We start from the raw sequence: 22,837 nt of genomic DNA on the forward strand, positions 1-22,837 counted from the left end.
ATATCACGTCACATTCGCGCTTATATATTTGTGTCGCTATTGCTTGTATAACAATAAAGCATCTCGCGTACAGATACCTTCCTTTAGAATCGAACAAATCCTTTTTCGAAACCTTTATCGATAGTTTCTATTCATTGTACTTAATTTTTAATTATGCATTTAATTTTTAATATTGGCATGTATATTATGTACATATCTATATTCGTAATTATTTTTTTTTCTCTTTGAGTGCGCTTTTTGTCATAATTATAAAAATGTTGTATAAAAGGAAAGCATTTTCTTTATATTAAATAGTAAAATTTCTTTGTAAATTGATATCGATGAAACCGTGATGCCTTTTTGATTTTACATCGCTATGATTCGTTTTCTCTTTCTCATCGTTATTCGCAGCAATGTAAAAAACACAAATCGCGATGTTAACAATGCGTGACGGTTGACAAAAAAAAAAAAAGGAAAAAAGTCTCGAGTATGAAGTCAAGAGAAGTGAAAAAACAAACAGACTCCTCTTGCGTGTGATCTGTCCCTGCTTTTTACTCCGCGATTTATCGCGAGAATGAACACGTAAATTTTCAGTGAAAAAATCATACATCCTAAAATCTAAAAATTTTGATTTGTAAGTGACACTTAAATGTTCATGATTATACTGCCTCTTGGAAGACATTGCTGATGTTCTTTAATTTATAAAATTCATAAGAATCATCTTTTTTTCTTTAACAAGAAAATTCAATGAGAGATTATTGCTTACATATATTGCAACATTTTTAAATCTCATTACTTCTTTTTTGAGAGAGTCTTTTTGGAAAAATAATTTCTCAATTTCTGGGATAAATCGCGGACGTGTTATTTAGAAAAATATTTGTAAATTTGTATTTTAATAAAGATGCAAGATTTCGTGCAAGACGCCCAAATTTAAAAAAAAACAGCAAAAGCGATTGCGTCTAATGTATTATTGTATAATAAAATAATAATAATTATGTGTGTGTGCGAAATTTAATTATCAGCGAAAGCGATCGCGTCGATATGATATATATAATGTATAATACTGTATAATAAAATACCTGTGTATGTTATTGTATAATAATAAAAATGACTGCGTGCGTGTGTGTGTGTGTGTGTGTGTGTGTGCGCGCGTGCGTGCGCGCAAAATGTAATTAACAGCGAAAGCGATTAATCCATTTTTATTCATAAATGGAAAACGCAAAATGAAAATATTTGTAAATTTGTATTTTAATAAAGATGTAAGATTTCGTGTAAGACGCCCAAATTTAAAAAAAATAGCGAAAGCGATTGCGTCCAATGTATTATTGTATAATAAAATAATAATAATTATGTGTGTGTGCGAAATTTAATTATCAGCGAAAGCGATCGCGTCGATACGATATATATAATGTATAATACTGTATAATAAAATACTTGTGTATGTTATTGTACAATAATAAAAATGACTGCGTGCGTGTGTGTGTGTGTGTGTGTGTGTGTGTGTGTGTGTGCGAGCGTGCGTGCGCGCAAAATGTAATTAACAGCGAAAGCTTTTATTAATCCATTTTTATTGTGCGATTATCCATTTTTATTCATAAATGGTAAACGTAAAATGAAAAAAAGTTATGTATTATATTGTTATATAAGAGAATTGTTAATATATTTATGAAATATATTTTGTAATTTTTATAAAAATTTAATAAACTATATATTAATTACAAAACGCATTAGTTTTTTAATTGAACATATCCATTCATTTCCATCCATTTCCATCCATGTGCCACATATATTTCTTTACTAATTATATGTTTTGTTGATACTTTTTTTGCTAATTTTTCATTCTTGGAATTTCTAAAACTGCATTTAAAAAAAAAGTATCAGAAGAATATAATCAGCAAAGAGGTAGTACTGTAGTATACTAGTAATGTAAAATCTCAAAAAGAGCGAAAACTTAAAGCAACGAAATCCGCAAAGATATCAGGAGAACATGATCAGCAAAGAGATAATGTATCAGGAAAACATAATCAGCAAAGAGGTGGCACAATTTAAAATTTTAAAAGCGCGAAAATTTGAAGCTTCGAAATTCGCCAAAGTATCAGGAGAACATGATCAGCAAAGAGGTAATGTATCAGGAAAACATAATCAGCAAAGAGGTGGCACAATTTAAAATTTTAAAAGCGCGAAAATTTGAAGCTTCAAAATTTGTCAAAGTATCAGGAGAACATGATCAGCAAAGAGGTAGCATATTAGGAGAACATAATCAGCAAGGAGGTGGCACAATTTAAAATTTTAAAAGCGCGAAAATTTAAAGCTTCGAAATTCGCCAAAGTATCAGGAGAACATGATCAGCAAAGAGGTAGCATATTAGGAGAACATAATCAGCAAGGAGGTGGCACAATTTAAAATTTTAAAAGCGCGAAAATTTGAAGCTTCGAAATTCGCCAAAGTATCAGGAGAATATGATCAGCAAAGAGGTAGCATATTAGGAGAACATAATCAGCAAGGAAGTGGCACTAAAATTTTAAAAAGCGCGAAAATTTGAAGCTTCGAAATTCGCTAAAGTATCAGATTTTTTTTTTTTTTTGTTTTGCGAAGGAAGAGAAAAATGCATTATGCATTCCCACCGGCCGGTCCGGTGGGATATGCGGGACTCGCACCCGCTAAAAAACTCTCCCTAAGGCCTTTGGCCTTTCGTCGATACTTACATAAATTAAATTCTAAGATATTTAAAAAATCTAGAATTTAAATATCTAAATTTTAAAATATCTAAAATATGGTGAGCAGGAAAAATAATATAAATAAAAACTTCAAAGTCAAAATTTTAAAAACTCCAACTTTATTTAATTTTTTCATTTACAATAGTAACAATTACTATCTAAAAATTAATTGTTTTACAACTCTTCTTCAATCTTTTAATTTTTAGCTGTACAACTTATAAATACGTAAGAAGAAAAAAATTCTTATATATATGGAATATATATATATATATATATATATTTGAAAATCAAAAGTGCTTTAATAATGAAATAACAAGCGTTTTGAATAATATTTTGTCATCAAAGTTAAAACTTCACTTGTGTTATATTAGTTCCAGCTGTGTAATTTATGCAAATTAACTCGTATCTTAAAATGCACAAACATTTATAAGAATCGCTGCATACATATATTAATTTATATTAATCTCTTCTCAATTTTTTTGTTAATCAACAAGTAAAGTTAATTGTCATTTATTAATTAATATTTTGAAAAGATAAGATTATAATTTATTATAATACCAGTATCTCATACGAAAAATTTCTCCATAGACGAGATCGCTCGTATTCGCGTCACTTTATGACAAATATAATTCTGCTTATTAACCTACAATCACTGACGTATTAATTATATACTTAATTATACAATATATAATTATTAATTATAATATAAATAAATATATATAATTTATATATTAAATTATATAATTGTGCAATTAGGCGTTTCGTGTAAATGTATATTATCAGCTGTATTGCATGTTTGATTACGGGCCAGGTGGTCTTGGAACAACAAAAGTTTCCGCGATTATTTTTTGCGGATTAAAAGATCAAAATTAACTTCAATAACATGATAACCTTGTTTGGTGCTAAAATAAATATTATCTCTCAAAACTTAAATTCAAAGATTAATTATCAAAGTATCAATATATCGCAAATATCGAAAAGAAAATAACTCGCATCGCAAAATTCTGATGACGCAAAATTCTATTTGGCTGTCAGATACAAAGTTTTCATGTCAACATAATATCTTAAAATAACGTGTCAAATAAAATATGTTTTATTGAATTAATGACATGCATTGCGCAACTTTAATTCTTCTCAAACATCTATTCACAGATTTATATTGTACGTTCCAAGACCAGTGTGTCCTTCGCTTTTAAGATTTCTGATTACAATTGAATTCCGCAAAATGACTACTATATCGAATATTATTAATAAAGAAAATTATTTTATGTATGTAGATCAATATATAAGAACGCGATTTTCAAGCATCTTGCAAAGAGTTTTCTGTAGCATAATTATAAAAAATTACTAATATCATTTTAATGCGAGATTAACCGATTGTCAGAAAATGTGATTATGATTTAATGTAAATTTCAACGAAGAGCATTTTTCTCTCGAAGAGAACGAGCACTTGTATAATTAGAAAATTGAAACTCTCTTCTTCCCTTTTGTTCGTGTTGATTTGCGAGAACGTAAAGTGACAAGTCGCCTCGATGATGGATCGAGCGTTCACTCAAGACGATATCGTCCCTCGTCTTCATCGGCGCTCCTGGACGTCAACGGGAGGCAGAGGGGTCGACGAACCAGCCAATCATGCGGGGGCTCGTGCACCTGAATTCTAATGAGGTCCACCTGGGTATATATGAGCTTAAGCTCGCCGCTTCGACCGTGCTTTTTCCGAAGTGATCTGCCCGTTGAGCAGGTGAGTGTCCTTTCTCGTCTCTCTTTGCTTATCTTTCCGCAAGGTACTTCTTTATTCTGAAACATTTTTAACAACAAATATTAACAATAAAAATTGACATTTATCTTCGGACATAAAAATGTTCGTAAAAATACATCTTGATTTTAAATATTTTTATAATCTCTTTTTGTGTATCCTAAAAACATTATTCCAGGATGCATATACGATTATATTTTCATGCGCGTTTACATAGATCTATTAGAAAACAATTTACAGTCGCATTTGTCATTTTGGACATTTCTTTTCATCAAGTCCCGCAGATTTCGTTATTGATAGTGGTTTCATTATTGATATCAGAGGGTATCGTAAAAACCATCAGGCACATCGGCGCCTACGCGCGAATCTGGAATCTCACTGGGATCATTGACACGAGACGTTTGCCGAGCGTTCACTCCTCTTCGTCGTTTTTTTAATTATTTTATTTTTCTTTCTCTCCTCCTCTCTCCTTCGTGAAGATCAAAACGAAGGTCAACTACAGTTGCATCTACGCCGAAATTGAAGAGCCGAACTTGACAGCGACTCGTTAAATTTCTGTTTTCGGTTTTTCTTTGGTCATTTATGACACCCGCTTTTAATCATTTATTTACACTCATTATTGATTGCTCAACGATAGACAAAGATCGATATTTTTATATTTCGTTAAATCCGACACGAATTCTGAGATAGAGTAGTTCTTATCACTGAATATGTGACACATCGTTTCTGTTTTTATTTCTGATCTCTTTCGCAAGAGATCCGATGACATTCCAGATATTTTGATTGAAGTCTCTCGTGTGGCATAGGCAGAATTACTGTTTCTTTGCTTTTTTTTTCGACAGTCGAAGGTCAGACCGGAGGTGTGCCCACGTAAAGTCACGAGACTCTGCGGGCCGTATTACCATAATAAAAAAGAAAGGAAAAAAACTATCAAGCGATTCTCTTGTAAGAGTTCACCGTTATCGATAGACGAGCGACGTGTTCGACGCCGAATAACAAAACATTAATTAACATCGTCCAATCGGTCTAAACCGTTACCTTGCTTCCGACAACGCAAACGACGCGATCGTAGCACGCGAGGATACTCCCAACGACGTTTCCTTCTCTCGATTTATCTATCTACTTGATAATGCGCGATTATTCAAGTACGAATGTCGCCCGCATATCTCTTTGTTTTTTGTCTGCAACTTTACGCGCGATGCGATCAATGTATGTAAATAAAATAATAGATGTATTAATTATATATTATTTACAAAACTATGTAAAACAATATAGCAACAATCAGTCTGACAGGAAAATTAATAACTTAAAAAATCACGAATTTGTGGTTTCATTAGCTAATCAGATTTATCTCAAGAGCGCTTTTCGAAATCTGTGTTTCTTTTCGATTAGAGTTCAAGGATTCAGAGTTAAACGAGATATCGTAGCGCGTTGTAAGAGTATTCATTTTAACAAAACGTTCAAGAAACTCGTTTGTTGATTCGCTCGATGCTCATATGCAAAGTAACAAGCGGAGCAGGAGTCGCGACAACTGATGCCGCGCGCATCTTAATTCGCGAGATGCGCGAGGATCCATCGGCCCTCGCGGACGAACGAGAGAGGAACGCGTCTCGCACAATGCGTTTCCGCTCGTTTATTTTTAACCATCGCACACCGTGAGATTACTGCGCTTCTTTATTTCGACACGCGATGGTGGTCGTAGAATCCGAAGGACGGTCTTTGATTTCTCCCAAGAGACTTGCCATCCGCGCGCGCAGTTTCCCCATCGCCAAATTCGGATCGTTATTCGATGCCGGTCCACAGAAAAAGAGAGAAAGAGAGAGAGAGAGAGAGAGAGAGAAGGAAAAACTAAGACGGGAAAGAACTTGGACCAAGATTTTACAACTTCAAAACATCGTCTTCCCCCTATGTCAACCGTGGCCTCGGTCGTTAATTCTACTTATCGCACTTGTGACAAACTCGTAGCACTGGTATTCGTGACCGTTTGTCGAACGCGTTCTCTTTTCGAGAGATTAAAATAATTCTATGCACAGATCGTGGAATATTTTATATAATTATTATAAATAAAGATTGTTTTCCTCCGCCGCGTGCGGAGGAATTCTCGCATCGCTGAAACTTTCGGTTGCTTTCCTTGCGCAGGAAGTTACTATCACGAGCGATTGCGTAATTTGACGCGGGGTATAAGCCTAGGATTTCCCGGAGTTAAGTTTTACAATGTCGTTATATTGCCAGTCGTAATTCTGTTTCCTATGTCGGGTGAAAATTGCAAACTCAGAGAAATTCTCGGAACACTGCCGGAAGCAATTCTTATTTGGTTTCCTCTGAAAACGTAAAATCTCGAATATGATAGCAATGTCAATTACGAGATCTTACGAGAAATCTATTCGACTGAATTAGCAGAAATTTTTAATCATATACGATCGAATGAATATCGCAGCTCGCACTTTATCGGAATTCGCGCGGTGTTTTTTATTTTTTTTGCACAGGCTGCTTCTTCGACAAGAAAACATCAGCAAGAAACTGTGCAGGAATTAATTAAATGTAGAATTAGTTAAATCGCGTTATCGTGGAACCACAATTCGATATTTTTGTGCCTGATCATTAGTTTCATATCTCCTTTAATTCAAATCTTGTATTAATAGCTATATATTATAAACTTATCCAATTACGGGACTCTTAGAACCGTTACTTGCTTATTCGCTTAATCTTATTCAAAGATAGAATCAATGAATTTGTTATAAAATAGAAATATATATCACAGGCAAAAATATTTAAATCTTTATCGATTACATAAAGCAATAACTATATATATATATATATATATATATATATATATATATATATATATAGTTATTGCTTATATATATTTTATATATATATATTTGTCGTAATAATCACGATTAAAAAATATATATTTGTAATAAGAGTAATATCGATTTCATATAAAGGTTTATAAGTATTTCTATCACGTTGAGTTCTATTTTACATTATAAATAAATATCTCCTTTAATTCAAATCTTGTATTAATAGCTATATATAATAGATATATAATAGAGCTATTATTGTATTAATAGCTATATATAATAGATATATAATAGAGCTATATATAATAGAACCTGAGTGCAAGCCATATTGATAACACGATATCGTAATTTAAATGAATATCAAAATTCTGCGTCAATCGATAATTATTCTTCACTTAACAGTCGATCGAGAAATTGCATTCTAATGTATCCGCGAGATATTCTTACGGTGAGAGATTACGTTAAATCAATAATAACGTGAGAAATTGATTTTAGCGGAAATACACACAGATATATTTTTTAGTCGCGTATTTTATGCACGAATGAGCCGAGCATCATCATCATGGTACACGCCGTAGAAAGATTTCACGATGGTGTCAATGTGGTGTCATCGGAGAACCGGTCGTTATAGATCATTCCCCTTGGACACAACGACTCCTCGATAAATCGATTGCTTTACGCTTCAAGAAATTTCCGCAATGACTCGATGAAGCGTTTCGATAACTGGCCGCGATGCAGAAACGTCTTGAGTGCCGAGCAAATCGCATCAAGTTTATAGAATACGCGATTTTAGAATATATTTTTGTACATAGAGTTTCTTTTATTTTATTGTAATAAAAGAGATATATATATATAGTATATATTTATCTATTCTTATCAATATATTAAGGTAATATTTGACCAATTTTTTAAATGAAGATTGAGAGTTTTCAGCGAAAGTTAAAATAATTGAGTAAAGTGTAATTTAAAAATCTCCATTTGACAAGTTCAATACATTATTTAATATTATTTTAAAAATCCGCTTTTTATATATATTTTTTAATTTAATTATAGATTTCAAAATGACGTCCTCAATGGGAAAGCTATTGTTTTTCCTTCCTGTGTTCTTGGTTCTTTTGACGTACGGAGCAACCGGTGAGTTTTACTTCCGATGATAAAAAAATATTACATAGTTGACGAAATATGTCACGTTTATGTCACGAAGACGGGTCAAAGACTATTATATTCCTTGTGCGATCTAATAATAATCATAACAATTCCGATAATTTTCAATGCCGTATTAATATTTCAGAAGCTCCAAGGCTGGTGTGTTATTTTAGCAATTGGGCTATCTATCGTCCGGACATAGGCAGCTATGGCATCGACGACATTCCCGCTGATATGTGCACGCACATTATCTACTCTTTCATCGGCGTGAGCAACGTTACCTGGGAAAGGCTTATTCTCGACGAGGAGCTCGATGTTGAGAAAGGCGGCTTCAACAAGTTCGTTGCTCTGAAGGAGAAGTATCCTCATCTAAAGACTCAGGTCGCCATCGGCGGTTGGGGCGAGGGTGGCCGAAAATATAGCCAAATGGTCAGCGTAAAAGAGAGGCGTGCCTCGCTTATCAGGAGTATAGTCGGTGAGTAATTAGTGCATAAAAAACGTGCTTCATTTCTAAAATTCATCATAATAAAAAAAAAAAAAATTATAAAATTATTGAAATGTGAGATATGTATCGAGAAATTCGACGTTTACGTTACTTCGCGATTTCTCCTGGGAGAATAAGCGGATGGTATGGCATTTTCCGTTAATTTAAATAAAAAGAAATTAAATTTCTGATTTTTCTCACAGATTTTATGAATCAGTACGGTTTCGAGGGCTTCGATCTTGATTGGGAATATCCGGGTGCTACCGATAGAGGCGGCACTCTTAGCGATAAAAACAACTTCTTCTACTTTGTCGAGGAGCTGAGGACGGCATTCGACAAGGTAGGAAAAGGCTGGGAGATTACTATGGCAGTTCCGATGGCCACGTTCCGTCTCAACGAGGGATATCACGTGCCAGAATTATGCGAGTAAGCGTTGCCTCTCGTTGTAGAATAATATTTTTAATATATCTATAAGAATAAAATATATACGCGCATGTATAAAAACAAAGCGTGATGTAAACAATTTTTCTTTTTTAATATATTCTTTCTGAATAAATATTTTTCAATAATTACAGGCTTGTCGATGCCATCCACGTCATGTCGTATGATCTTCGTGGCAATTGGGGCGGATTTGCCGATGTCCACAGCCCGCTTTACAGGAGACCCCACGATCAGTACGCCTACGAGAAATTAAACGTGGTAAGTATGAAAAAGATATGTTTCTTACATCTTTTTTATCGATAAAAGCACATATCAATTTTATATTTTGTATAACATATATAATTCACTACGATGACGCAAGAGACTACGCATTATCGTGCTAAAATTAACGATAAAATTAATTATATAGTTATTTCAAAATTTTCAAAATATATATCAGCAATTATATTTCTAATAATCTACGCAATATGCTATCATTGTCATTATTTTAGCACGATGGTCTCCAACTCTGGGAAGACAAAGGATGCCCTGCCAACAAGCTTGTCGTAGGAATCCCATTGTACGGACGTACTTTCACTCTCAGCCAAGGCAATAACAATAAAAAACCTGGAACTTATATTAACAAAGAAGCCGGTGGCGGTGCGCCTGGCAAGTATACCGCAGCTAAAGGATTCTTGGCTTACTACGAAGTAAGTGATTAATCCTCGAAGGACTGAGGAAATCGAACAAAGCGCATTGACGCACGTTAAAATTTATTAAACTTATAGATCTGTATGGAACTTCAAAAACCGAACAACGGGTGGACAAAGGAATATGACGATATTGGCAAAGTACCTTATATGTACAAAGGTAAGTTTAATTTTTACAGATGTAAAAATTAGAAAATTTTGCAAAATGGTTTTTTTTTTTGAAAACCTTGATAAATAAATTATGACAAATCAATTTAAATATTACACATGCTATGTATGTAAAAGGCATATAAATATTTTACCATTTAGTAATTGTGCGATCTCTTTGTATAACTATTTTTAATTTTAAATCTAGCAGATATTGTTTCAAATTAAATTATCGATAATTCTTGATTCGCAGATACTCAATGGGTCGGTTATGAGGATGCTGACAGTATTGTACACAAGATGAACTTCCTCAAGGAGAAGAAGTATCTCGGTGCCATGGTCTGGGCTGTCGATATGGATGATTTCAGAGGACTTTGTGGTCCTGCGAATCCCCTCATGACTGCAATTTACAATGGCCTGAAAGGTTATACAGTGACACCTAAGGATTATAAGACAACGCCCAGGGTAATACAGTATAACACAAAAAAAATCGTAATTGCAGAAGTGATAATATTTACAGTCTATAATGTAATAATTTATTTTTAGCCTGAATGGGATAGACCACCCAGTACTCCATCATCCACGGGTGACGACAAACCAAAACCCACTAATAAACCCGAACCCACTAATAAACCCGAATGGACTACCGAGGCGCCTCGTCCTACTTCGAAGCCAGTCGATGATGACGAAGTCGTTTGTAATGGTCAGACTATGATCCCCAGCAAAGACTGCACAATGGTTCGTAAAAATATTTTCAAATCAACAATATTTCGGTTGATAAAAGTATTTTCTTAAAATGGCTCGAGAATCCTCGTAACGTAAAAAACTGCAAACTGTAATTCGATTGCATTTGATGAATTCGAGAACGAATCTCTTGTAATGATTGCATACATCCTTTTACAGTACTACGTCTGTAACCACGATAAACCGATCAAGACACGATGTGCCTCTGGCTTGATCTTCCACACCTCCAGGCTTATTTGCGACTGGCCGGCCAACGCCGATCGCGAGGAATGTAAAAATGTTTGATCCTCCGCGATTTGGAATTTGTCGATTTTAATCACCCGCTATTTCATGGATTCATAAATCTTTCGAGTATAGAAAGCTTGTAGTAATAATCTCATACAAACATCGTTATGTTATTATTTGTTGTTGTGTGCGAGAGCGCATGCGTTGTGAAATCAAATGTATCACTTTGTGAACCACAATAAATCATACGCAGTTTATCAAAGTCTAGAAATTCTCTTAAATGCAACTTCCCGTTCTTTACAATTCTTCTCTTATAGTGCAAAATTGATTTAATAAAATAAAAATTAAATTTAAAAAAAAGAGAGAAGCTCTTTTGAAAAGTTCTAATTATTATTATTTTTTATATTATAATTATTATAATTTTTATTATAATTATTATTATTTTAATAATTGAATTATATAATAATAAGAATAATTAAGTCGGAAAACTGTAGTAGCTTGAGATTATTATTTGTTAGAGGAATATGATGTTTTTAAAAAATACTTATAAAAATATTTATATAAAATTGTTTGTAGTTTTGGAAGATATCTAGACCGTAATCTTCATGTATAATATATCAAGTGTCACACATTTTTATTTATATGCATATGAATGAAAAAATTAATCGTCGATTCGCCGATTCGTTTGTTCAGAATCAAAGAACTGTCGAATTTTTCGCGCATCGCGATACAGAGTCGTTTTCCTTCCTTCCGCCGTTATTGGCGCTAACGTGTGAAAAAAATGTGCGTTGACGTTAACAATGCGTGACGGTTGGCGCAAAAAATACGCTCTCGAATATGAAGTCAAGAGTGGTGAAAAAGCAAACAGACTTCCCGCTCGTAATCTGCCCCTGTCTACCAAAGTTCTCCATTCGCGTGATCCTCGCACGTGAATGAATACGTAAATTTTTAGCGGAAAAATCGTGTTTCGTACTCGACACCCCAGAATCAAACCAAAGATCCCGAGTCTTGATTGACACCTGAATGTTCTCGTATGCATATAGAGCCACCCTCTGTCGCGTCATCTTTCTCTTTCTCTCTTTCCTCTTCTTTCATCCCCTAAATCCTGTCCACTCCCTCCTTCTTCCACATTCTGTGTTATGTCGCTTTTATCCGGAAGCGGAACTTGGTAGCTGTTATAATTTAACGAGCACGTTTCTTTCTCCAGTTACCGCGGCATTTGCAAGAATGCACACCGGTAAAGCCCACGTTTCTTTTCCTCCTCTTCCCTTGTTCTGCATAAGGCAGTTTCTTCTCATTCCACGACAATCATCGCGTTTTTTCGATCGAATAATGCGGCGAAAACGAAGACAAAAAAAAAAGTGAAAAAAGTCGAATGTGCAAACGAATCGATGACGCGTTTCATGTGTCGGGAGGTGAGTGACGCAACGGTTTCCGAAAATTAAAATAGCACCCTGTAGACTATAATTCGGACAACAGTCATTGGTTCGGCTTCCGCGAGTTTTTTTACAACAGCCGTTTCCATGGATTTTTCTCAAAGAAAAATCCATGAAAATAATTTTGTTCCCATGTAAAAATCATAAAAAAACCCAAAACATGATCGATAATTGTATCTAAAAATATTATACATATTTTAATAAGAAAGATTTTAATAAGAAAGAAAACAAAGAGAAAGAAGATATTAGATCGTGAAAAGATTGAAGAGTTCAAAGATATAGCAAATAAATATATGGTGTTCATAAATATTAAAATTTTGCTAAACTGTTTGCGCTTTACGGTAATTTTGTTCTGATGCTTAAAGCGCTAAAATTAATTAAACTGTCATATCAAAAGAGAGGCGCGCGTGCCGACACAATGTCATCCGAACGACGTATAAATAATGTATTGTTGTTCGCGCTTCTCGGGGCTGGCTACCCCGCGCGTCCGCTTTTTGCGACCTGATGGGGTACGAGGGGGCATCAGGGGGCGCCGAAAGAGGCCGCAGAATCTACTTTTATAACTCCATCGACAATTTTTCGGTTACCCTCTTCACTATTTTCGATGGCATGCGCACCCGGCGCCGTACACACACATACATATCTTTCATCGTTTGATTTATCTTCTACGAGTATGGAGGAGTGATTTTCGGCGCTTTTCGGGTAAATAATTTCAGCTATTGTAGTAACGAGTCTATTTTACCACCGAGTATATCGATTATTGGTGAACCGCTTAAATGTACGATTGCTTTGCAGCTTGCATATAGATTCGCATAACTATGATTTTGGGTGTGCATTTTTTTTAAATCTATGTAAAAATTTATCACATAATACTAACTTTAATACATAAAATATTAATTTTTAACATATTAAATTACATCGTAAAAAAATGCTTTTAAAAAAAATTAATAAAATTATTTAAAGCATATTTTTGTATATAAAAATAATAATTTATAAAAAATTATAAAAGTAATCTCATCAGCCTCTGCGAGGCTGATTTTACTTTCAAACAAACATATCAGGCAATCGCTTCGTAATGAAAGCAAACTATCATTCGTGTAAAACGTAGAACATATTTTTCTTTCGTGCGTTTGCTGGGAAAAACAAATGCCTCTGCCCCTGTCCCGTCTAAGCTACAAGAATGCCTGTCTCATTTTCATTCGTATGACACATTGTGCAGGAGCCGCAAGCCGCTCGCTGCCACGTAGAGACGTAATTTCAGCGAGCAAAAACGCCTATCGGTTCGCCCAGCCAGCCCAAACCGGCATGATCCGATTCCGCCCCGCTCGCGTCCGTGTAATCGTGTGGTCCCTTTTATGCTAATCGGCAACCCTTCCTCATTTAACCAGCTGCGCCGGCGTCATTGTCTCGGCTCTCCGTGAACTTTTTCTTGCGCTTGTTCCACGAGCCTGTTTTGTTACGTCTCGCCGCGGCATGAAAACAGTCGCGCACGCGACCATCCCCTCGCCACCCGGATCGCTTTTTATCGCTCGACGACGATAGAAAAAAAAAAAAAAGGGTTGCGCGCGCCCGAGGGTGGATGTGCGTCGCGCGGGGTGAGCCTCCCGGCAAAAACGAGGGGTGAGAAGGTGAGGGGGAGGGCTTGATGAAAAATACGCGTGCCAACACCGCGGTCGAAAATCCGCGTAACGCGCTTTTCCCGTCAAGCTCAGGTGCGGGGTGCGTATCGTGATATGAGTACGTGCGTGAATTACGCGCGTGTTCCAACAATCCCATGTATGCGGGAAGCGAATGCGCGTTTGAGGACCAACGCGAAGACCTGCCCGCTATAAGGGAGGGGAAGCCCTTTAACCCTTTTTTACCCTCGAGGACATGCGCACTGCAAGCTGAGTGTCGCAATGCAATCTCGGTAATTGCTGCATTCGAGACAAAATGGCAGGCTTGTCGTAGCGATGGCGCGTTTCGCGAATTATTCGCGGTTTCTCGAATCGTTGCCAGGCTGCTTATGCAATTTACTTTTTATCAGTGTCTGGGATATTGGCTCGTTCGCAAGAATAATAACGTTGTAACGAAAATTCTCTGCAAATAAAGCAAGAATAAAACGGAAATGTATTCGAGAGTATAAGGAGAAAATGTAGTTGCTCTTGGCAGATATTGAGCTACGATATGTCTGAGAATTAAGTCGAGTCGTTTTGTGATTTATCGTCCCAGATAATTCGCAAGCAAGAGATTCATTCGAACAGTATACTGGATATGATGGCACTGCTTTTGGCAACCCGCTCTTGAGAGCGCACAAATTTCTGATTAGCGTTTTATCTAGCCGTTCACTACCGGTGTGACCGGCCATTCGCCAACTCGACTACCCTAAAAGCGCACAAGCTCGAACCGCAAATCGTAAGAGGGAAGCAATTACCGGAGGGATTTAAGGAAAGACGAAAGGAATAACGCGCGCAGAGCTCCATCAGGGTTTTCCTCGAGGTCGATGGCGAGGCTCGCCCCGTAGTTGCCGAGGCGTGTCTTTGGTTTCGTTGAATTAAACATCGTGCCCGCTTCAAATCAGCTCGTTTCTCTTTGCTTCTTTTCCCTTCCTCTTCGCCCGCCACACTTCTTTCCTTTTCGTCATATATATATACAAAGTCATCCGTAATACAACTGGCAAGAGGCTGATTCTTCAAATAAGAAAAAATAAAACAAAATTGCATAATAAAATTTTTTTATATAGAGCTTTGATTTTTACAAAATTAATTTTAAATATTAGTTAAGTATGCGTACATTTGATTAAGACATCGTTAATTTGTTGCAATAGAAGCGTTTTCAGCACATGTTTTTAATGCAAGGAATACGTCTGTGTATTAGCGAGACCTTTCCATATCGATGGGTTGATAGTAACTGACAGTGAATATTGATAATAAGTAAGACTGACAATAACAAATATTAAGACTGATAATAACAAATGATGACGTTGCAATCATAAACACGCCAACTTGTGACATTGTATACAAACAGAACAATAAATAATGGCCTCGAGATGGTATCGAGATCCGCTCAACGACAGATATATTATATATATATATATATATATATATATATATATATATATATTCATCGAATGTTTTTCAAGCAGCAAGGCTTAAGACAAAAAACACGAATGAGTTTAAAGGCTCGTTCTATTTCCAAAGATAAAAAATTGTTTTTTTAGAATAATACATAATTTATATTTTGTATTATTAATTTTTGTATTAAATGATGCATTCAATTATAAACATCAAACTTTAAATACTAGTAATATTTTTAATATCAACCTGCATGTGAATTACATTTTAGAAGTAAAAAAAAAATATGAGCGCGTATCCAAATCCGATATTAAAACTAGGGGATGTCTTCTCTCTCTCTTTCTTTCTTTTTATCTATCTATCTATCTTTCTCTCTCTAATGTAGACAAGCGCATAAGTCCTGGCCTCAGGTGTTACACGCTCGACGGGGTGTTTATGCCGGAGCCCGTAGCACTTTGCTTTTACCGAAAATTTATTTTCTTTTGTTATATACCGCGTCTCTTCCATTCCGTATGCTCTCATAAAAAGAGATAAAGAGGGAGGCAGGTGACGCATAAAGTATAATGAACTTCTAACGACGCCGACGGACGCGCGCGCCATCGCGATAATTGAATTCGTTCGTAGACGAGAAAAGAAAAAGTTCTCTGGTAAAGGAACTGTCGGCTCATCGGATGTACAACATATGTATATCCGCGAGACTTATGTCGAACGCGCTAGATTAGTATCACCGACACGCGTCGCAGCAACGATAACAGGTCACGAAAATGATTGCGGAATGGCTTTCAAGTAGGCGTGGGGGATTTCGCGGTGAATCTGGCTTTTTGTGTCAAATCGATCTGCACTCGATCGAGAGAGGGTGTCACGGGGGCTGACACAACCGTATAACGTTCGGGGCGTTGTAAGAAGGACGTTAAAGAGTATTCACGCCCACGCAAATTTTATATATTTCTAAAAAATCATCTGTACGCGTGATTGAGATACATGATGCGTCTTGTTATTAATAATGTTTGCTCTAACAAATTTCATAAAAAAAATATTGCTATCTATCTCTAATAATTCTTTCTGCTTTAGACAATAATTTATTCACAAGTTAAAACGTAGCTTTATAAGCGCGCTTAAAAAGAAGTTCATAATTCTAACTTTAAACTCTTCGTGAATAGGTCAACTATACTCGCAGCAATACTATAGGTAGCTCTAAAGTAAAGTAGTCTAAAGTAAAAGTAAAGTAGGATAGGTCAACTATACGTGGTAGCATATGATTCGCTTAGTCACACGAGGCGCGCGAGTCGTGTGAGTCGCGTTACGCAACGAACAGCTGATTCATTCAATGACATGTGAGACGCGTAGTCGCGCCGCGCGTTTTACGTGACCCGCGTGCCTTTGTCCGTAGACCGCCAGTCAGAAAAGTAGCAGCGAACGTATATAAATCGCATATGTAAGCCGACAGTTGTACCACGATAGTACGATCAAATTTACATCATTACGTAATAATATGCATATGCAATATTCTTGATTTTATTTTAAAAAAACCAAATAGAATATTTATAATAAATAAATTGACATCAATTAATTTCCTGTTAGCATCTTGTAAAAGAATGTTCGAGCAGATATAAAATCTGTGTGATAAGATGAAAAATATCTTATATTAATACTATGCATATATATAATATAAAGTCAAACTTCAGTTGCAGCATCACCTCAAGCAGATCATTCTGCATTTCTTTAAACGCGTAAAACAGAATCTTGAACTCGCAAGCATTCGAGATAAAGAATAACGATGGTCATTTTGAATTGAAAAATCCGTCGACCTCGCCTTCTCTTTGCTTCTTTTTCTTCTCCTCGGCTATCAATCTATACTTTCCGATTCCGGACGACTCCGCCGTCTCTTCTCTCCGTCCTCCCTCCTTTATCCTTTATCCTTTCAACTTTCTTACGGCACAGCGAGGAGACGCAGCTCGATACGGCCCACGACCGAGTTACTCCGTGCGGCGTTCCACTCGAGAAGTCCACCCCGAAGATTTCATCGAGAGAAAAAGAGAAGAAAGCAAGAAAGAGAAAGGAGAGAGAGAGAGAGAGAGAGAGAGAGAGATCCATGCCGACGAAGAATGGAGCGCGGGGTCGAGGGTGGAACCCCAAGCGGGAGAGCGAGCAGACAGTCTTACTTCATACCGGAGGGCACCCTCGCGCAACGCACTACCGCACCCCGACCCGCATCCCGATCCGCACCCCAGGCTATGAAAAAAAAACTCGGCTACCCCTAACGATTTTTTTTCCTCAACCCCATCTCGACGCACACTAATTACGTTTTTAAGCGAAATTACTTTGCGAGGCGAGCGCGGGGCTTCACCGTTGACGTTAACGGCCCTGGCCGTACGGGGTGTAGGGTGGCGAATAAGAAATATCGTGAGGGTGAAAGGAAAAGAGAGAGAGGAATGCGCTTATTTCTTCTTTTCTCTCTCTTTCTTTTTTTTTTATGCTGAGAACGGAGTTCCGAGAAAATAGTACGAGAGAGAACGGGTCCCGTATCTTTCTACCCATACTCTCCCGCTTCTCGCGACGACGCGCGCCCTGATTACGAAATGTTAAACGGCACCGCCACCGCCCCCGGTGGCTCGTTACTCATCCAAATTTTATTCCTCCTGGCAATTGGCCCGGCCGAAGAGGAAGCCGCCTCTTCGCGGGAGCGAACACGCGACGGCCGTGCTGGGTCAGCGAGTGGTTGAGGCCAGACCTTACGAGGCTATTCTTCTGATTCTCTTTATTTCCTACCCTCTTCCGCGATTACAGGCGGGATTCTCGTCTTGATAATTTCGCCGGTGGAAGGTTCCGCGCGAAAAACGCCTTCAACAGGATCCTCTTCCGGATGGGATAATTTTCTTTCGCCGCACTTAGCTTTAATCCCGTCTTAATTTCGACCGTGTTTAAATTCGATGTATTTATACACGATGTAACTTACGCGAATCAATGGTTCGTTCTTAGGGAACAATTTTGAGAATTGACGGCGGGAGTTTTATTCTTCGTTATGTAATCTTTATATCGATTTTTCAATGCATTAGCAAAGTGGCGTATTGGGAAACAACTCCAATCACATTTCAATTACGACATATCGTATAATTAAAGATTACAGTAAAAACGTAAGAATATCGTGTAACGTTTTTGGGTGTCACATGCACAAGGAATGCGATTATTCTCAGAACAAATGTCTCGATTTAATCTTTCACGGATTCATCGCGAGCCGATCTCGCCTTAATATACGTGCACCTCATGCGCGCATCTCATGAATAATTTCCGCTATTCTTTCTATCTCCCTTTCTCTTTCCTTGCGGGTCGATCGTCGTACTGCCGGCTAGGGTTAGATACGAGGGTGCAACCGGACCTAGGCTCGCTCTGCAAATCCCTGTAGATAAAAAGTCTGCACCCACCCTAGGCGCTATCACCCCAGCCGATAGTAGTGACTCACCCACCATCACCCAACCCATTTTTTTTCAACCCCTCCGGTGGCACAGATCCGTGGGTCCGTGGATAAAAGGGACGAGAATCCTTTCGCCTCGTATCGCTCCTTGTACTTCTGTTCTAGGAAAGAGTTCGACGACCCGTGTTTTTTAGATGATTTCGATAACACAGTTTTATATGTAGTGTATATTTATAAGAATTTTAGAGATATCAATATATTATAGAAAAATTCTTATAAAGATTAATTTTTTAATAAAATTATTTTTTGAAACCAACTATTGATGTTTGTTTTCTGATTGAAAGAAGACAAGAGAGACAATTTTTTCTTAAATGAACACGTGTATTATGAATTTATGTTGGAAAAAAAGTTTACACGCCTTTTTCATCTGCAGGCTGAGAGAACTAGTCACGAATAGCATTTCGATCCGGTGTAGTCTGTAATTGCGTATCCCACGCTTCCACCCCAATCGATTTTAGATTCCAATTTGTGAGATTCGAATTACCGTGGATCCCTCGAAATTCTGGACATTTATTTACTCGATGCAATATACAAAACAGTTGTTATAGATATAAAAAGCAACAACAAACGAATTAACAATATCGAGTACAAAAATAAAAATAAATTGTTTTGTCTTGTTCATGGCAGATGCAGGAATAAACAAACGAGTTAAAAAAATTGTCAGAATCAATAAAATAAATATAACATATAAACGTAAAATGCAACGGTTTGAAAAAAAGATTAATTTTTTATTATCCGAATATTAAAATAAAATTAATAAATATTATCTTAAAGTATAAAAATATATAAAATATTTATTTTATTAATTTACATATAAATTAAATATTTATTTTATTGAAATTTAGATAATAAAATATCGTTCATTTTGCACGAAACAAAGATGCTTTCGCAAAGAAACTTCCATGCGATAATAGCCCTTCCGAAAACTGGAAGGGCTTGATCTAAAAGCCGGTTAAAGGGTTAACGAACAAATGGAAAAGCAGGATATGCGACACGTCCTATGGCGAACCTTGAATTCTCGGACACCTTCCTATCTACCTTGTGTAGAGTCTGTTAATGGCTTCTCGTTTGACCTCGTTCCGCCTTACATTGCTTTTTCTCTTCTCTCTTTCTATTATTCATGTCCCTTTACTTAAACCCATGAACTTCTTCGCTGGTGTACATGCGCGATACCCTTTTCCGCCCCGAGAGCGGGCGTAGCCTTTTTACGCGCACATTATTTTTTATACTTTACGTCCGCTCTCTAACGTCGTCGCGAATGCGTCCGTCCTTCCTCCTGCTTCTGCCATCGCAGAAAGAACACTTTTCCCAAAGAACACTGGAGACACCGTCGCGGCAGGAAATTGCAATATTAATTTTTAATCTTTGCTTGTTTTTCAGCGACGTGGCCTTTTCTCGCGTTTACGAGCTCGTTGGTGTGCGCGAGATCGGACGGCGGAATATGACAGAATGTGATCTAAATAGTTGATGAGTTATGGATTTTTTTTTTGATGGGCGGTTGATTAATGTCGGGCCGTATGCGTGGCGTTTGGCAGCCACGAGTCTCGGGCGTCCCGCGAGAGCGTAGATTATGCGTGTATTATGCGCGGGCCCAGGGTGGTACCAGGTTACCCGTCGCACCGACGGCAATCCAGTGATTAAAGGGTTGATTAATCGTCCTCGCGGCGACGACACATTTAAATAAAAATATCGCATCGAGTAAAAAGTAGGACATCGAACCGTGACCGATTTTTTTAACTGTCTTTTTTTTCGTCCACGCAATTGCATGCAGTTGTTCGCTTCTTTTACAAGACGATTAAAAGTGTTAAAAAAAAGCTCATTATTTTATATAATTATCCTTCAAATTATTTGACTTTGTGAGATATTTCGTTATTGCAAAACGAATTTAACTATTGACTCCTGTGAGTGAACAACCATTCCATCTATATCTCCGTCCTTTCGATCAGAGTCCCCGTTAATCTTTCGCCGCATCTTTCTTCGTGACGGTCGCGTCTTACCTTGTCCATCGAGGGAGAGCGCAGAGAAAAAGAAAGGAAAAAAAAAAAAAACTAAAGTATGTGCGAGTGGGGGAGAAGACACCCCTCTTGACCTCGCTACCCTCTTACGCTTTCAGCGATGCGCGTCTTCGGACCGGGAGGGGAGGCACGCGGATGCGCGCGCTCCCCCTTTCTTCTCCCATCGAAAAGAAAAGTATCTTGCGTAATTAAGCAACGCGGCCCGTAATGTATCCAGCGAGCAAGAGCGGCCATATTGCCCCCACTGCGAAGCGGCGAGGGTCGATGGGGGTGACGGAGGGATCGCTGCCCCGCGCGAATCGAAGCGCGTAGGGTTGCTACCGGAGAAGATGGAAGGGTGAAGAGACCGGGACGAGGGATAGAGGAGGAAGAGGAGGAGAAGGAGGAAAAGGAGGACGAGACGGGTGAAAGGGGGAAGGGAGGGGAGGGGTGGAAAGACGATGGGGGTACGAGGGGTGAAGGGGTAATGATATGCCGCGCGGGTTAGCCGGCGCGTGATGCGACGACTACAACTACCCTTCATTGTTGTCGGGGGATGAGGGGGGCAGGAGGAGGGAGATTCTCAGGAAGGTCTGGATTCGCAGGATGGTCTCGACGGCTTCTTCCTGTTGTCTTCTCTCTTTTTCTCTTCCTCGCCTCGCTTTCATCCTCCTTTGTCCTTGCGCTCCATCCTTTTTTTTTTTTTTTATTTAATTCGATAAAGGCAATTACAGTCTCGCGCGACGTCGTATCCGCACCTTCTTCATGTTTTTTCTTTTTTCTTTGCCTCTTTTTGTGTCGGCAAGATCGCGACAATGAGGTTAATTTGATAGAGAAAAGAATTGAAAAATGCACAGCGGCATTAATTTATTAATCGAAATTTTGATTTGGGCGTGAATCTCTTTATATATAGATCTTTGATCTTATTAACAAATACACGAATTGATTTTATCGACATAATTGCGAATAATTTAAATCGGCAACCAACTTGTCGCGAACGATTTATCATGATCTTAAAAGAAGACGTCTTGATGAGATCGGTCACGATTGGCACGCTCACAATTACCGGATTAATCTGGAAATTATGGAGCGTGAGTGCGGTGAAGAAATTGGCTTTATATCTGCTCACTGCTCAGCGCGAATAAATCATTCTCCTGATTCGTTTATGTCGTTTGCATATCATTAATTATGCCAGAATAACGATCGATTCCTTCCACGGGCTCGCTTTTCTCTCTGGAATTAATCGGATTCCGAACGCTCGAGTACGCGAGTGATTTCCCCCGGTTTTGGGCTGCAAAAAATTAAATAAAGCAATAAAATATTAAAAACTATTAAAAATATTAAAATTGCAATATGGAAGATACGTACATATTCATTTATATAAATATTTCCATTATATTCGTTATTCATTAATTTCTAATTATTTTATGTAGAAAATTTAAACTTTACAAGAAGAGGGATAATGAATTCGATCTAATCAATTTTTCGAGATTTGACTTTGTTTCATATCCCGATTTTCACGTCGACAAAAAATAGTACGATTTGCACGCAATTTGTTCGCGATGCGCGGTTCGCAACCGATACGCTGCATAAATCTTTTAACTATGGTATCTGCATACGCACTGGACTTGCATGACTCCGTACCGGCCACTATTATGCAAATCAGTCAGTGATGCCCGACCGCGAATGATAAAGTATCCGCTATACAAATCTTCCATTGTGAATGCGCGCCCCGGTTCTCGAAATCGCG

At 37.5% G+C, this 22,837-nt stretch overlaps 2 protein-coding genes across 2 annotated transcripts in view; one reads left to right on the forward strand and one right to left on the reverse strand.

The window, feature by feature from the left end:
- Window positions 1–4,371: 4,371 nt before the first annotated feature.
- LOC126855415 (endochitinase) lies at window positions 4,372–11,394 on the forward strand. Its single transcript, XM_050603040.1, has 10 exons — window positions 4,372–4,437; window positions 8,310–8,390; window positions 8,548–8,877; window positions 9,090–9,312; window positions 9,462–9,585; window positions 9,819–10,016; window positions 10,095–10,176; window positions 10,417–10,628; window positions 10,710–10,901; window positions 11,067–11,394. Exons 2-10 carry the CDS (start codon window positions 8,318–8,320, stop codon window positions 11,190–11,192), a joined length of 1,560 nt encoding a protein of 519 aa, XP_050458997.1. The 5' UTR covers window positions 4,372–4,437; window positions 8,310–8,317; the 3' UTR covers window positions 11,193–11,394.
- LOC126855413 (protein krueppel-like) overlaps window positions 4,378–22,837 on the reverse strand; it is a 99,536-nt gene continuing 81,076 nt past the window's right edge. The window contains exon 5 of the transcript XR_007688230.1: window positions 4,378–4,493. The gene's annotated coding sequence lies outside the window, so the exon portion shown is untranslated. The remainder of the gene's footprint in view (window positions 4,494–22,837) is intronic.

Source organism: Cataglyphis hispanica, chromosome 16, assembly GCF_021464435.1.
Source record: "Cataglyphis hispanica isolate Lineage 1 chromosome 16, ULB_Chis1_1.0, whole genome shotgun sequence".
In the NCBI taxonomy this organism is placed as follows: Eukaryota; Metazoa; Arthropoda; class Insecta; order Hymenoptera; family Formicidae; genus Cataglyphis; species Cataglyphis hispanica.